Below are 15,544 nucleotides of genomic sequence, written 5' to 3'. Positions count from 1 at the left end.
AGATTAAGTGACTTACCTACAATCATATCAGTAGTAAGTGACAGAATATAAACTCAAATCCTCTGATTTAAAGCCAGGTGCTTTTTCCATGACCACCAGGTGGCAAAGGCTTCTCCTGTACAAGGCATATCTGCTACAGAGCATTTATAGAAACTTAGAAACAAGAACCAAACAGGATATGAAAGTTTGGGGAGACTATGATGTGCATCTCTATCTCTACAAAGAATCTACACTGCTATTCCAAGGAAATGCAGCATGTGCAATGGCACACTCTGGTAAAGCTGTCTTGGTGGATAGACTAAACCAAGTTGAAGGCAGCTGACAGGCCTCAAACCTGTCAGTGAGTTGGGGGAGGTGTCCATCCCCAAGCATGTGAAAACTTCCCCTGCTAGAATGGTTAGATGAAAACAATTAGTCCCAACAGCGGTGAAGATGGCTGAAGCAGGTACTATGGAGTCCTAAGAGCTTGGTCAGACATCAAAAACATCAAGATCATACACTGCATCCTAGACCATCAGCAGCCATCCTGACTTTTGTTTTGTCAGTGGACTTTAATGAAAGGCTGATAACTTTGTACAGCTGCCTCACTTAAATCCAATTCATGAGCAAGTCAATATGTCATCTGTGATATCATTGGTCCTTTTTGAAAATGAAGGATATACAACTTGAAAGGAAGGTAGGCTGAGATAAATATCAGTAAATATAAACATTTGATAAAACTTGGATAAAGTCAAAACATAAGGGAATCCAAAACCAAATTTGGATGAATCTGAAACCAAAACTGGATGAGTGAATCCCAATCAATAAGATTTGGGGTGAATTCAGGACTTTGAGAAACCAAATATTTTGTAGTCATATCCAGACTTTCTGGAGAATTACTGAAGTCAGGATAACATTTGGAGTTCAAACAATCTCTAGTAACATAAAGTTAGATTTAAACAGTATGATAACTAAGTTGTTTGAATAATATAACAAGGCATTTCCCACAATTCCAAGGGGAAAAAGAAGAAGAGGAAAAGATAGAAAATCATAGACATCTCTGATATATCTTGTCCATTCTTATTTGCCTCACTAAATGTTCCTCTCACAACCATGGTCTGCTCTAATTCTTAGTTAGCCCTGACTTTGTGGACACAGATTAGGGGGTTCATAGGACCATAGATTGGAAACTTGATCTGACCCAGGAGATCTTCTTGTCCAACTCCTTCACTTGATAGATGAGAAAAAAGAAACCTATAACCAGTGACCCACAGGCAGGAAGTAAATGGTTTGGACGTTAGTTTCCCTGGCTGTAAGGTACTGACTAGCTCTGACAATCTTTGATCCCATGATCTTATGGCAACTAATTGGTTTTTTATCCAAATCATTTACAGATTGACTGAGTCCAGTGTTCTTTCTTTTCAAATAATCTCCAATCACCTAAACTACTTTTCTTATAATTTGTGTTTTCTTTGGGAAACTCCCCATTAGCAACTTATGAAGAAGCATTATCACTTCAAATGTTTATTGTTTGAATACTGCATAACCCCTAGGAATAGACAAGATAGGATGTAACCAAGCAGAAACTGAAAAAAAGTTGGGTGAGATTCAATTTTTAAATATTATTTTTATAGATGTATATCTTTTTATGACAGAAATGTTGTTCTTCATGGTGTTCAGGGATTTATTTTGTGAAAAGTCAGTGTATGTGCAGCAGTGAAATTCAAAGCTGCTGGTTGACAATGGCACATGGTATGACATGGGAAGTACATTTTTGAACTTTTTCTCCAGGTGGCTTGTCCTGGCTTTGCACATGGCACGAGGTAGGTCTTCTAGGACGTGGGCTGAGAAGGAGGAGAACAGGGTGTGTGCAGGAAGTGGCTAGCCTAATATTGGGAAAGAATGTACAATTTTAGGAAGGTGGAGTCTGAGTAATGGTATGGCTGCCAAATCTCTCAAAAGCTGCGTTACTACATAGAGGCCCAAATTCAGGGATTTGATGCTTCCTAAATGTGTGATGACTTATTTTGTAGCAGATGGTGGCCAGCTGTTCTTCATCTCCTGTGAGGATGGACCATGGGGGGAAAAATGGGATTTGAAATAAAGGGGCCTAGATCTAAAGATGAGGAAGACTTTTTTTTAAAACAAGGCAGTAATCACATACACAAAGTAAAATGAACAATTAAGGCAATTATTAAAATCAACTAAGACCAAACCAAAAAAAGTTTCCTTTACCTTAATTGTCTGCTTTCTTGGGTGTCAAGTGTTTTGTGAGTACTAAATTGTCCGGGTAGAATCATAACTTTGAGTCAGTGGGTGGGATTGAGAAGGGGTTTTATAAAGGTTTGCTTATTTCAAAAGTATACCACATTTATCCAAAAACCTCAGGGTTATACTCTCCTTCATGCCATCTGTTTTTTGCTTTTTTGACAAGGCAATTGGGGTTAAGTGAGTTGCCATATAGCAATTGTTAAATGTCTAAGGCAGCATTTGAACTCAGGTCTCATGATTTCTTTGCTGCACTATGTAGGTACTCCTAATATATTCCATCTTGATACTTGAGAGGTTTAAACTTTTAGTATAACTCAGTTACTATATTAACTTTAGTCAGGCCAAATTCTTATCTAAGTGTGTCATGACTGCTGAATAAGTTCTCAACTCAGCTTTTTCTAGATTGGTCCAAAGGTCATTGTCAGTCGTTGTTTCTTGCTGTTGATACTACACTGGCTCAAGAACGTAGACTCTAAATGCTGAAATATCCTCCTGATCTTTAAAAATTACAAGGTCATAGGTTCCATTGCCAAAGGCCAAGACCCAAGACTTTGAGAAGGCTCCCAGGCCTCACTTCTTATAACTTGGGTTCTTAATGGATGCTGGAAGTGAAGTCACCAAATGAAGTTAAGAAAACAGAATCAGAGGAAGGATATTTATTATAAAAGTGAGCAAAAATGCATTGAAAACTGTTATGATATATGTCTATTTCTCCTTTCCCACAAGATACTTATGAGAATCACTTAGGTATGTATTAGGGTGAAATATTACAAAGGAACAGGCAGATTGTTATAAATTATGTTTTTCATAGTCACACAAGGTATTAAAAAATTTAAAATTCTGAAATAGTTATCATTAGTATTTTTAACAACTACACTTGACTCAGCAGAACTGATTTCTGCTTAAAGGTTCTCTTCTTTCTTCCAAAATGTTGGCCATATCTATGCTAAAAATATTTATTTATTTATTTTTGCTTTTTATATAACTTTTTATTTACCAGATATATGCATGGGTAATTTTTTTCAGCATTGACAATTGCCAAACCTTTTGTTGCAATTTTTCCCCTCCTTCCCCCTGCCCCCTCCCCCAGATGGCAGGTATACCAATACATGTTAAATATGTTAAAATATATGTTAAATACAATATATGTATACATATCCATACAGTTATTTTGCTGCACAAGAAGAATCTGACTTTGAAATAATGTACAATTAACCTGTGAAGGAAATCAAAAATGCAGGCAGACAAAAATATAGGGATTGGGAATTCTATGTAGTGGTTCATAGTCATCTCCCAGAGTTCTTTCCCTGGGTCTAGCTGGTTCAGTTCATTATTGCTCTATTGGAACTGATTTGGTTCATCTCATTATTGCAGAGGGCCTCATCCATTAGAATTGATTATCATATAGTATTGTTGTTGAAGTATATAATGATCTTCTGGTCCTGCTCATTTCACTCAGCATCAGTTCATGTAAGTCTCTCCAGGCCTTTCTGAAATCATCCTGCTGGTAATTTCTTACAGAACAATACTTTTCTATAACATTCATATACTACAATTTATTCAGCCATTCTCCAATTGATGAGCATCCACTCAGTTGCAGTTTTTGGCTACTACAAAGAGTCCATGCTAACATTATTGAATGTTGTCCTTCATAGATGCAACCACAGAGATAACTTTGATCAATGTTCCTTTGAATACTAATATCAAGCTAGATAGGAAATAAAAAGATGCTTGCCAAGGGTGTTTGAGAGTACCATGGAAGATATTTTGTGCAAAGTCCAAATGGAAAAGGGATTTCCTGTAGATGGTAGAGACGGTGGAGTTCTCCAGATGTTCCTGTTTGCTGATTGTATTGTTTTTATTGCACTTATCCCTGAAATATTACAGGGCTACCTCAATTAGATCCATGACAACTCAAGAGAGATTGAACTAATAGTCATCCATATAATTAATACAACAACAACAACAATAACAAATAATGCTGGTTACATCTTCCTCTCTAAAATATTAAATAAACATATTGTCCAGATTAGCACATGCAATTAGACCACTGAATTAATCCATTAGTACATGTACCTTTGGATAAGCCAATGAAGCTGAAAAGTAAACTGAATCCAAAATTGATTAGGTGGAAAAACTAGAACTGGATTGAATTTGAGAAACTATCAAGTGCTTTCAATAATTTCAAGGTGCTCCTGATCAACAAACCCCCTCATTTTTTGTTTGCTTGCTTGTATCAGTGTACTATTAGAGATACTATAAGGCTATGGATTATGGAACACCATGATCTTAAAAGAATTAAATTTACATGTGATACTAAAGACAATAGAAAGATGCAGATGGGTATGTGTATAATAGTATATCATTAATGATAATTTCCATGCATGATGAGAAAAGAAAAGCTCCCTTAGACTACTCTCTTGTATCCACGAGCTATTCAAAGAAGGCTTTGAGCATGTTGTATAGTTCCTGTACGGAGGATTTGTAAAGGAACTGGATGATAATCTTACAAGATGTGAAGGCATGGATAGGTTATGATCTTTTCCTTTGGAAGGGGTATCCATCTGAATGACATCAAGGATTTGAGGAAGTATGATTTGAGGGTGAAATCAATGTGTCACTGGGTCTTAATGAAGTCTGGAAAACAAGGTTTTTTTTAACTTGAATTTTCAAATGATTCTTTGGATGATTCTTAAGTAAGCTGTATATCTTCTCTTTCAATTTGCTTAAATATAAAATGAAATTAATATTGTAGTCCATTAGAAGCCTTTCCTGATTTCCCCAATCATTAGCTTTGTAAGTTCTTTCATTTCTATTTGTATCCTCATTGCCTAGAACAGAGTATGCGCTTAATAAAATGCTTATTGTCAAATTTGTGGAAGATACTACATCTCAAATTTCAAGTCTTAGATAGTAGTCTCCAAATATTTTTTAAACTTGTAGAACATTAAGAACTAAGTCTTCCAACAGAAAACTAATATCATTTTTCATGTGGCTTCCAGGCAAGGAGAGTTTTATGAATTATGTTTAATATAAATCCACCAGAACTAAAAATCACAGTAACTATTGCTAGGAAAAGGCATAAATATGAAAGTATAATTTTTAAAGCATTTTGTCTAGAAGGACAACAAATAGTAATAAGAGGGCCAAATTACATTGTAAGAAAACTTAATGTACTGCATGACCCATTTTGAAAGGGTGACATTAAAACACTCTGAGGCTGTAAGTTAAAACTGCAACCACCACAACAAATAAAACACAAATCCTTTGAAAACCTATCATTGACTCAGTTACACAATACACATCTGTATTAGGACAGATAGTTTGTACCCCTCTGAGCACAATCTCATACACACATATATCTCATATACATTGAAAGGTATCTTTTAAAAAATGCAAATCCTGACCAGACAAACTAAAAATGTGAAAATACATTGTCCTGGATGATGTATAAAATGTGGACATTTAAATGGATTGAAAACTGATGTCAAAGCTCTTAGAAGAGCTATGTAAACTACATAATCTTTCTGTGTTTTGCTCTCCTTGCCCCATTCATAGCGGTTAGAGTAGTAGCATTTCCTAAATTATATTTATGGAATCCTGGTGGTCTGCCGCATGCAAATAAAGGTTCCATTTGAAAATTGCAATGTTAGTTACATTTTTCTCTCTAATATATTAAACATGAAATTATATATATAAATATGTATATAAATTTTACATATCTACAAAATATTTACTATATATGTGATTTTTCTGATTATGAAAAAAATAGGCTTAATTCCTCTATTTTCTTCTAAAATTCTTTGAACTGTTTATCCCAGGAATTTTCTAAATATTTATGAAGTCTGTCAGTATATTTCAAGCCCCAAATGTTTCAGGATCAAAAATGATTAGGAAATATTGAGTTTGAGAAGGAATTAAGTAAAATTAAAAAAACTCTAATTGATTATTTTCCATAGAAAACAATCTAGGATAATCTTTCTACCATGCCACAACAACTAAAGAGCAGCTTAATGCAGACCACCTTATATGAACCAACATCAATCTATTCCCAGAACATATTCCTTCCATTCTAAATGAGTTCAGTGGCTGATTTAGTATTTCTCTCTCCAACCCAATTTATGTCTCCATATAGGAGATTTAATGTTCATATTCAAGTTCCCTTAAACATCCTAACCTGCAAGTTATTCTGTCTGCTCAACTCTCAAAACCTACTTTTTAACTCCTCCTTAGTTATACATAAAGATGACAACATTCTTGATCTTACTATCCCCTACAATTACTTCATTTCCATGATTAAGTATTTGGAAATTTCTTTATCTTTATTATAATTTCCTATCATTCCATTTCTGCCCATGCCTTGCTCTTCCCAAACATATTCTTCATCCTCATCATTTCTTAAAATCTCTCAGTACTTTGCCAAGTTATCACCCCTGTTCTACCTTACTCTCATCTCTTCCCATTCTCAACACTTTAGTGAATCCAGTTCAACTGAATACCATCTCCCCTAAGAAATCCCCTATAACACCTCTCACATCCATCCTCTTCTCTCTACTCACAAAGCCACAATCCTAATTCAGGGTCTCATCATCTCTCAACATTTAAATGCTATGGTGCTACATCAATAGCACTATAGTTGATGTCCCAGCCTTAAGTTTCTTGCTAATTCAGTCCATCTTCGACTGAATTGTGGAAGTGATTTTCCAAAAGTTTAGGTTTAAAACTATCACCGCCTTCTATTCCTTTTTATCTCTATCTTCTGTTTGGCATTTAAGTCCCTTCACAATCTGATTCCTTTCTACCTTTCCCATGTTTTTACATATTACTTTCCCTTCTCACATTCTGCAATTCAACTGACCAACCCCAGGATATTCTAATTCTTGCCTCAATGTCTTTGTACTGGGTTCTGTCATGCTTGGATATCACTAACTCCTCATTTCCAAGAGTTAGAATCCCTACTTTCCTTCCAATTTAAGCTTAAGTCCCACTATCTGCCTGAAATCTTTCCCAATTTTCCCGGTTGCTTGTACAGTCTCTCCCCGAGCTACTTTTTATTTAATTTGTATGGAACTGGAGATTGAAGAGGGCATGACCAAAACTGCCCTACTTATTCCAGCAGAACACCTTGATTATCCTGATGTTTAAGTGCTTTGAGGATTACAAAGATTCTAGCTGGTTTTAGTCATCTATGATTGGCACATTGAATGGCACTTGAGGTTTGAGATGATGAAATAATTCCCTCATTGGTGACCTGACAGGAAAAGCCAATGCCTCAGTGAATCTTTACAGTGAATGACCTGCTCTCATTTGAAACTCTCTTCTATTTTTCATCCTGCCTGCAGAATGTGTGATTTCTTTTCAAACTTTATCTCTCTGGTTAAGGGTAGGAGACAGTGAACTTAGTCTTTTTCTCCCCACTAAGACAGAAGTTAACTGACTAGCCTAGTGTCACACAGCTAGTAAGTGTCTGAGACTTGAATTTAACTTGGGTCTTCCTGATTCCAGGCTCAGTTTTTGGGCTATTTTGCCATCCAACTGTCTCAAGAAGGCATGGAACTCTACCACTAATGTTATTGTGATGTTAAGTCACTGGATCTCATATCAAATGAGGATACTAATATTTTACCTACATCCTGGAGTTATTATGGTGATAAAATGAGATAATGCATATAAAGGGATTAGACTGCCTCAAGAAATAGGAGATACTCTCTCAAAGATTAGATGATCACTTATCTGGTGTGTGTAGAGTATATTTTTGTCTTGTTACATGTCGAAGTGTAGCTTTTAAATATCTCTTAAATTCTGTCATTTGGCATCATGTTTTATAAACTGTATAACATAGAAATGTGATCTATTAATACTTCCCAAGAAAAAGAAAACTATTCTGTAATTTCATTGGTGTGGATATTTAATGGGTTTCCTGATAACCAACCTAAGCCTGATTTTCACCCTTTTATTCATCAAAAGCACAACTTTCAAACTTCACCTCCAGTAAAAAAAATTTCTTCTCTCTCCTCATATTTCTTAATTTGTTTAACAGCTGCATCTCTTTGCCTTGATCACATTCTACACTGTATCATGCTGATTTTCATACAGCAAGGACTTAGAGAAGGAATTGATGGGCTTTGGGGAACGAGAAGATTCTAGTTAGAATCTTGGTTCTATGTGATCATGAAAAAGTCATTTAAACTTGCCAAGTCTCAGTTTCTTAACAGTAGAATGGTGATAATGACACATTCACTAATTACTTTAGAGAATTGTTGTAAGCAAACACATCTTAAAGCACTTCATAAAAAACTGTGGTACAGCAGAACAACACCGACTCTGGAGTTAAAAGCAACACTGAGTTAGTCTTTGTATTCTGGACCTTAGTTTTCTCAGCTGTAAAATGGGGTAGATGGCCTCTGAGGTTGCTTTAGCTCTAAATCTATACTTCTGTGTGAATTCATATTATTTTACCTTACTTTCCCCACTTACTAATTTGTAAGTTCCTTTAAGGTAGAGAGTCCATTTTTTTACCTTGTATTTCTAAAGATTGCTATATAAATATTTGTTGAATTGATTTTGTTTGAATACCAGTGACTTTAACCAATTATCCTTTTAATTTCTTTTTTATTGGTACATTTTGTTATAATATAACCTCTTCCTAACATTGAATCTCTACCCCATCCCCCCCCCTTTTTTTTGAGGGAAAAAAATACAATTAAACAAAATCATCTAACATAAAAGTTCTGCTCTCTCCTATAATTTAATATTCTACCACTCCTTTAAAATATATTTTAGATAAAATTTAAAAATAAATATTCATAGTGCCATTTACAATTTTTCTTATGAATAGTCAACTTTTCTTTACCAACAAGCATACCCTGAATCTTCCTACTAGATCATTCACAACCTTTATGCTAACTAAATATCAAAGTACCCTAATATTATTATCTCTAAAGGAAGATTGTTTTCTCAACTGCATGCAATCTTTTCATTTGCCTAAACTCTTTAATCTCTTCAATAGCAATATCCAGGAAAGGTCTTTATGAATTTGGAGTCCCTATTTCCTTTCTCTTTCTGTAGTAGAAGAGAATGAAAAATCTACATAGATTATCTAAAGTTGTTTTAAAGGCCCTGAGACTACTTTTCTCCCTGTTACAAGGGTAAATTTTTTTTTCATTTCTATGCATCTTCTTTTGTGGTATTTTAACCAGAATTGAGTATAATTTGTTCAAAATATAATAGGATGTTTCTTTTCTTATACTTTTTCCAGTTAATGCTCTGTTTCAAAATGTTGTCCTTCAAAGATTTAGATAATTGTTTCTGAGACTTAAAACATTTTGAGCAATAATTTTAAACGGAAATAAAAAGGGATTTTTGGACAGAAACATGAAAATATGCACTGGTTTCATTATGAGGGCAATGATTTGTATGTTAAGACAAGGATACAATAGGGGAAATAGATTAGTTCAAATAGTTGCAGCTTTTCCTCCAAATTTCAAACTAATTTAAGAATGATTTCTGTATAAAAGAAGGAATGCAATAAAGAAATCTGTCTTTGCCATGATTAATTTTTTTACCATAAATAATTTTACTGATTTATTGATTGTCTGTACCAATTCCTCTGCCAATTCAACCTATGAGAACAGATCAAGAAAAGAAATTTTGGTCATCTCCCGATTTGAGGGCTTAGCAAAGACTTAGACTGAGCTACAAAACAAGATAGTATTTTAACTATTTGGCTTGGGTCCCTTCAGGAAAGTCAAGACCCCAGAACCTATAGCATATACTATAAATCTAGATCATTTTTGCTGTAACAAATACAGTACAGAAAGAGGGCAATAATAAAGAACACTCTATGCATTCTATATGTCTACTATTATCCAATTGCTTTAGAAACTTTATGATTCCTGAGCAGTTTGAAGACTTCACTTTGTTTCAGCTAAAGGCCTCCAAGCGTGAACTGGAGTATTATCTCTCAACCAAAAAAAAATATGAATTCAAGTAAAAAATCCATAATGAATTTCCAAGTACACATTAGCCCATGTGTGTATCCTTCACATTTGGAAATTAGGAACTGCTGACCTTGACCACGACTCTGCCAGGACGATTTGACATAGTTTCCTGGAATTGATTGGAAGGGGACTTCCATGTAGTTCAACCTATCCTTGTGGATGAGAATACTGACTCTTCTTTAAAAAAAAAAAAATAAAACCCTCAACAAACCATACAAATAATTCCTTTTGAGATCTTACACCAGGGGACTTTTTTTTTTTTTTGACATCTAGTATATTCTTCATAGTGGGTGATGTAGGTGCTCAGGAAATATTTCATTATCACTAGCAATAATTATTAAGAATCTACTATATGCAAGCCTTGGATAAGTGATATACAAGCTCATGTAATGTCATGGTCTACTGGAACTAGGTACTAGGTAACTAATCAATAAATGTTAAATACTTACTCTGTGCCAGGTATTGTATTAAGAGCTAGGAATAAAAGTACAAAGAATGCCAAAAAAAAAAACCTATGCACAAGGAATTTATATTCTAATTGAAGAGATAAACACATATAAAAATATGTGCATCCTCATTTATTGAGGAAAAAAAAAAGCAAGTCAATCCCTATTCTGAAAGAGTTCACACTTGACCAAAAAAAAAAAAAAAGTGCATCCTAAATATTAAAGTTAACAAGTACAAATATTTACAAGACAGTTAAATGCAGGATGGAAGGATATTAGCAATTAATTAGCAGGGATCCAGAAAGACTTCATTCAGAAAACAGTTCTTAAGGCTGTGACTTGAAGGAAGAGATTGAAGAACCAAAGTAAGGAGGGTGTAGGACAGGTAGGGGGCACAGTGGATAGAGTGCTAGACTTGGTATCAGGAAGACTCATCTTATTGAGTTCAAATCTTTCCTCACATATTTAGAGGCTTTGTGGCCCTGGGCAAGTCATTTAACCCTATTTGCCTTAATTCTTCATCTGTAAAATGTGCTAGAGATAAAAATGGTAAAGTGTTAGGTTCTTACTAAGTGCTAATGAGATATTAGGTTCTTTTTTGACCCCCCCCAAAAAAAATACCCAAATGGGGTCAAGAAGAGTCAGACACAGCTAAAACAAGTGGACAACAACAACAAAAAGTGGGGTACATTCTATGTGTCTGGAATGGCCTATGCAAAGGCAGAGATGGAAATGGAGAGTCATACTCTAGGTTCCAATCTAACTACTGATTTTGCATGCCTCAGGAATTCTGTGCTTGGGTTTTTCTGTCACACACCCTGCTTCTCTCCCCACAAACTCTTTCTCACACCTATTCCCATTGGAGATACTTACCTTTCCACCATCCACAAAATCAGTTCAGGCCAGGCTGTGCCAGGGAAACCATGCTGAACTATAACAGTGGGAAGCTAGATTTGAGGCAGGGCAAGGGAATCTGTGCTGATGTCATTCCTGCTGAGGAGGGGCAGAGGCTGACAGCTGGTTTCCACTGCTCCTCCTCCACCCCCCCCCTAGGCTCCAGAAGCCATCTGTCTCAGTAGGCCACTGGGCATTGGCCCAGATGCCCTGTGGCTTTGCTCAAGCCTACCCAGTAGAGTCTCTGCACCAGAATTTGCCTTGCCATTTCCTCACAAAGGTGGAAGTGAGGATATCTTAGAGGTTGGAAGGGTTCCCAGGATCTTTGAATATAAATGTTTCCAAGGAGCTTGGCAGTAAATTTAAAACTTCTTTTAAAAAAAGACACACAACACTCTAAGGTCTAAGATGAAAGGTTAAAAGTCTCAAACACTAACCAATTCAGCTCTTTTTTAGGCTTCCAAAGGGTTAAATTTATTAGGCATGGCAGCAAAGAGGAAAGGAGGAAAGTATACTTGAATTTCTTTTTTAGGTGATGACTAGGTCTCTTAATGTGATAATATGTTCAAGAAGTTTTATTTTGGTTTTAAAGAAAAATGGAAAAGTTCCTTGAATTATTCTTTGAATTAGAATAAAAATTGACTGGAAAATTCACTAAAACAAATTTGTAAAACAAAAGAACTGAAATGTTGGCAGGATGAAATTAATAAATATATTTACACCAAGTATTACTTTTTAAATAGGAAGGAAGGAAGGATTTTTTTTTCAGATAGTGTTGGTTATATTATGACAGTCCATACACATTTTACTTTGCCTACTAATTGCTTCCAAGATCATTTATAATATGCACAATAAAATGAAAGGTTTTTTTTTTTAAATAATACTTCAGCATTATAAAACTATGACTTTCAGAGCTGGTCCCTATCTTCACTGAAAGATGTAGAAGGAATTTTATTATAGAGTGCCAGCATCAGTGAAATCATAGGTCCTGTTCTCCACTCTCCACAAAAGAAAGGCAGTACCATTTCTTTCCTTCTTTCATTCCTTCCTTTGTTCCTCCTTTCTTCCCTTCCTGGTCCTTTCCTTCCTTTCTTCTTCCCTTTCTTTTCTCTTTTTTTCTGTCTTTTTTCCTCCTTCCTTCCTTCCTTCCTTCCTTCCTTCCTTCCTTCCTTCCTTCCTTCCTTCCTTCCTTCCTTCCTTCCTTCCTTCCTTCCTTCCTTCCTTCCTTCCTTCCTTCCTTCCTTCTTTCCTTCTTTCCCCCTTCTCTTTCTCTCTTCCTTTTAAACTAGCCACCTATGCTAGAAGTTGAGCTCTAGAGCTTTGACCTCTCCATTTCCTACTTGAGACAACTGACTCCACTTTAGACAACCAGGTATCCCACACTCCCAAAAGGCTTATTATATTAAAGTTTAATTTAGAATAAGTCCCTAATTGGCATAGCTCACTTACCTTAGCACTCCAGAGGATAACAATCAGACAGCTTCAGCCTCCAGAGAAGGCTCACAGGAATATTACCACCACTATTTTCAATGTTTGTTTATTTATTTATTACTATATAAGCTGTGTAACATCCAGCATTGGATTCTGGGAGGCACAAATGATTTAGTTTTGCAGTCAAATGAAGTTGCCATCCAATATTTTTAAACTGCATGTAAATATGAAATCCAGATTAATAACATTATAGCTAGCAGAAAAAAATCGGTAAGTGTGGGAAGGCAGGGGATCCAAATCTGTAATTTCATAGAAATTGCAACTCCTGATGAGAAATCCCTGTAGTAATGCAAAGTAGCCACTGTTCTGCAGATTATAGCCTTGGTGAGTTGCTTGAGGTAACCCACAAGAAGTTGAGTAACTCGGCCAAGAACACCAGGAATCACTTTATGCAGGATGGACTAAATTCCAATTCATTCTGACTCTGAAGCAAATGCTGTCTCTGATATCTTATAATGATTCTCCCATAACTAAAAGCTAAATGAAACATTATAGCAAAATCTCAGGGACATGGGAAGTATAAACCACATATTTCTTCTTATCCCCTGTAACATTCTCATCTTTGAAGTAACATGTGATACATTGTTATAGACATGCAGAAGAGTTTTACTAATAACAACCATACCCTAAAGTGTCATTGTGTTCATCACAGTCCTATTTCACTGCACTCAAAGATCCTGAATCATGTACTCAGTTTTCTCTTTTGCCTCATAGGTACTATTATTTGGCATTTAGAGCCCATGAGTCACCACTTGGTAACAAAGAAAGTTGCATTGCTATCTTGGAAAAGTCCAAACTAGATCACTGGGTGTTGGGGAAAACAAAGGTAATTTTTTTCTTTGCTTTTCTGACTATCAGTGACCACCATGTCATGTGTTTATCTCTGTTCTCTGAAGGTTCTGGTAAATAGATGAACTCCACCTCTGACTTAATAAGCCACATCTTAATTTTAAAATGACTCATGGTACCTTTTGTCATGGTAGGTAGGGTAGGATCTCAAAGGTGAGAGGATGAAGTTTCCTTGTAGTTGAATATCGAAGGCAGGGGCTGTTTTGTTTTATTTTATTTTGTTTTTATAACCTCTATGCTTTGAATATAACTAATACTTAATATTTATTAAGTGATTGAATTTAATTGAATTGAACATGGAGTTATAAAACAGATGGATATTATCAAAATGTCCTTTCCAGTTTTTTTTCATGCTCCTGTTTATATCCTGTTTTCATTGGATATGTCTTTAATATCAATGCCAATGAGAAAATTATTTTTTTAAAAAATCTAAATTTGGAGGGTACCTATATTATTATGTATTGATATTCTACATACATTAATTAAGTACCCCAATGTATTTCATCCTTCTATAATTATTCCATTTGGTGTTATTATCTATTTACTATGTAATACCATCTTTAAATTGCTAACCACACACTAGTCCAGGAATAAAGCTTGAACATTAGCATTGACTTATTCATGTTATGCATAGTTCTGAAGATCTCATTTGTGAACTCCCCTTCTTTTTTTCTGCTGGCCTATAAGCAGCTTCTGTTTGTTAGCACTTCCAGCAGAGGGTGTGCAGGGTCAGAGAGATGAGATAAAACCTCAGAGCTAGTAGTGGCTCAAGCAAAAGCTGTAGCAGAAGAGAAAATCAGAGTTGTTGGCTGAACAGAGACTCAGGAATTGTCTTTTGATTTCCTTTGCCCATATTATATTTGCTTCCTATTATTGTGCATATTCAAGGATAAGCTGTCCCTTATTAATGGAATGTATTATAATACACTAAACAAATCACCTCTGTAATGAGAATAATGAAAAAAAAGAAATAACTTACAATTACCCAACATCTACATTTCACAGATAAAACTCCCAAATGATTATTTGTTTGATTTCTGGTCATACTGATTATAGAACAACAAAGACTTCCTGGTGGTGAAGCTATTCATATTTCTATTTAGAGTATTGTGTGATAGTGTCATATTTTGTTGTCATGCCTATAAGTGTATAAAATGGTGCTTAGTAGAGTACCTGGCACATAGATCTTTTTTTTTTTTTTTTTTTTTTTTTAACATAGCTTGATAAATGCTTGTTGCCTTGACTAATACTGAAATTGTTGTTTGTTCCAGGTTTTTCTCAAGTATTACCACATAGAGCAGTTAAATTTGATGCTTCGAGAAGTTATAGGCAGAGTGGTGGTCATACAAGCTTATGCCAAGGGGTGGCTTGGAGCTAGGCGATATAAGAGAGTTAAAGAGAACAGAGAAAAATGTGCCATTACCATACAATCAGGTAAATGTCTTCATTACTTCTGAGTTGTCATTTCAAGTTGTAAAGTTGTCTGCTAATCATCTAAAGCTTGGCTAAAGAGTTCTCTGTGCAACCAGAGTAACAACCTTTAATGTATTTTTTTTCCCTCCCTACCTAAAAGAGACACATTTTAGATCCATCACCAAATTATCTACCATGGAA

The 15,544-nt window shown here is 35.3% G+C and overlaps 1 protein-coding gene across 1 annotated transcript in view; it reads left to right on the top strand.

The window, feature by feature from the left end:
• MYO3B (myosin IIIB) overlaps positions 1-15,544 on the top strand; it is a 679,546-nt gene that overhangs the window by 427,735 nt on the left and 236,267 nt on the right. Inside the window, exons 27-28 of the mRNA XM_074302208.1 lie at positions 13,796-13,907; positions 15,202-15,364. Of these exons, the coding sequence (XP_074158309.1) occupies positions 13,796-13,907; positions 15,202-15,364 (275 nt within the window). The remainder of the gene's footprint in view (positions 1-13,795; positions 13,908-15,201; positions 15,365-15,544) is intronic.

Source organism: Sminthopsis crassicaudata, chromosome 3 (assembly GCF_048593235.1).
Source record: "Sminthopsis crassicaudata isolate SCR6 chromosome 3, ASM4859323v1, whole genome shotgun sequence".
Taxonomy (NCBI): Eukaryota; Metazoa; Chordata; class Mammalia; order Dasyuromorphia; family Dasyuridae; genus Sminthopsis; species Sminthopsis crassicaudata.
The sequence above is the reverse complement of the archived record's forward strand: the minus strand, read 5'-3'. Positions and strand labels throughout refer to the sequence as shown.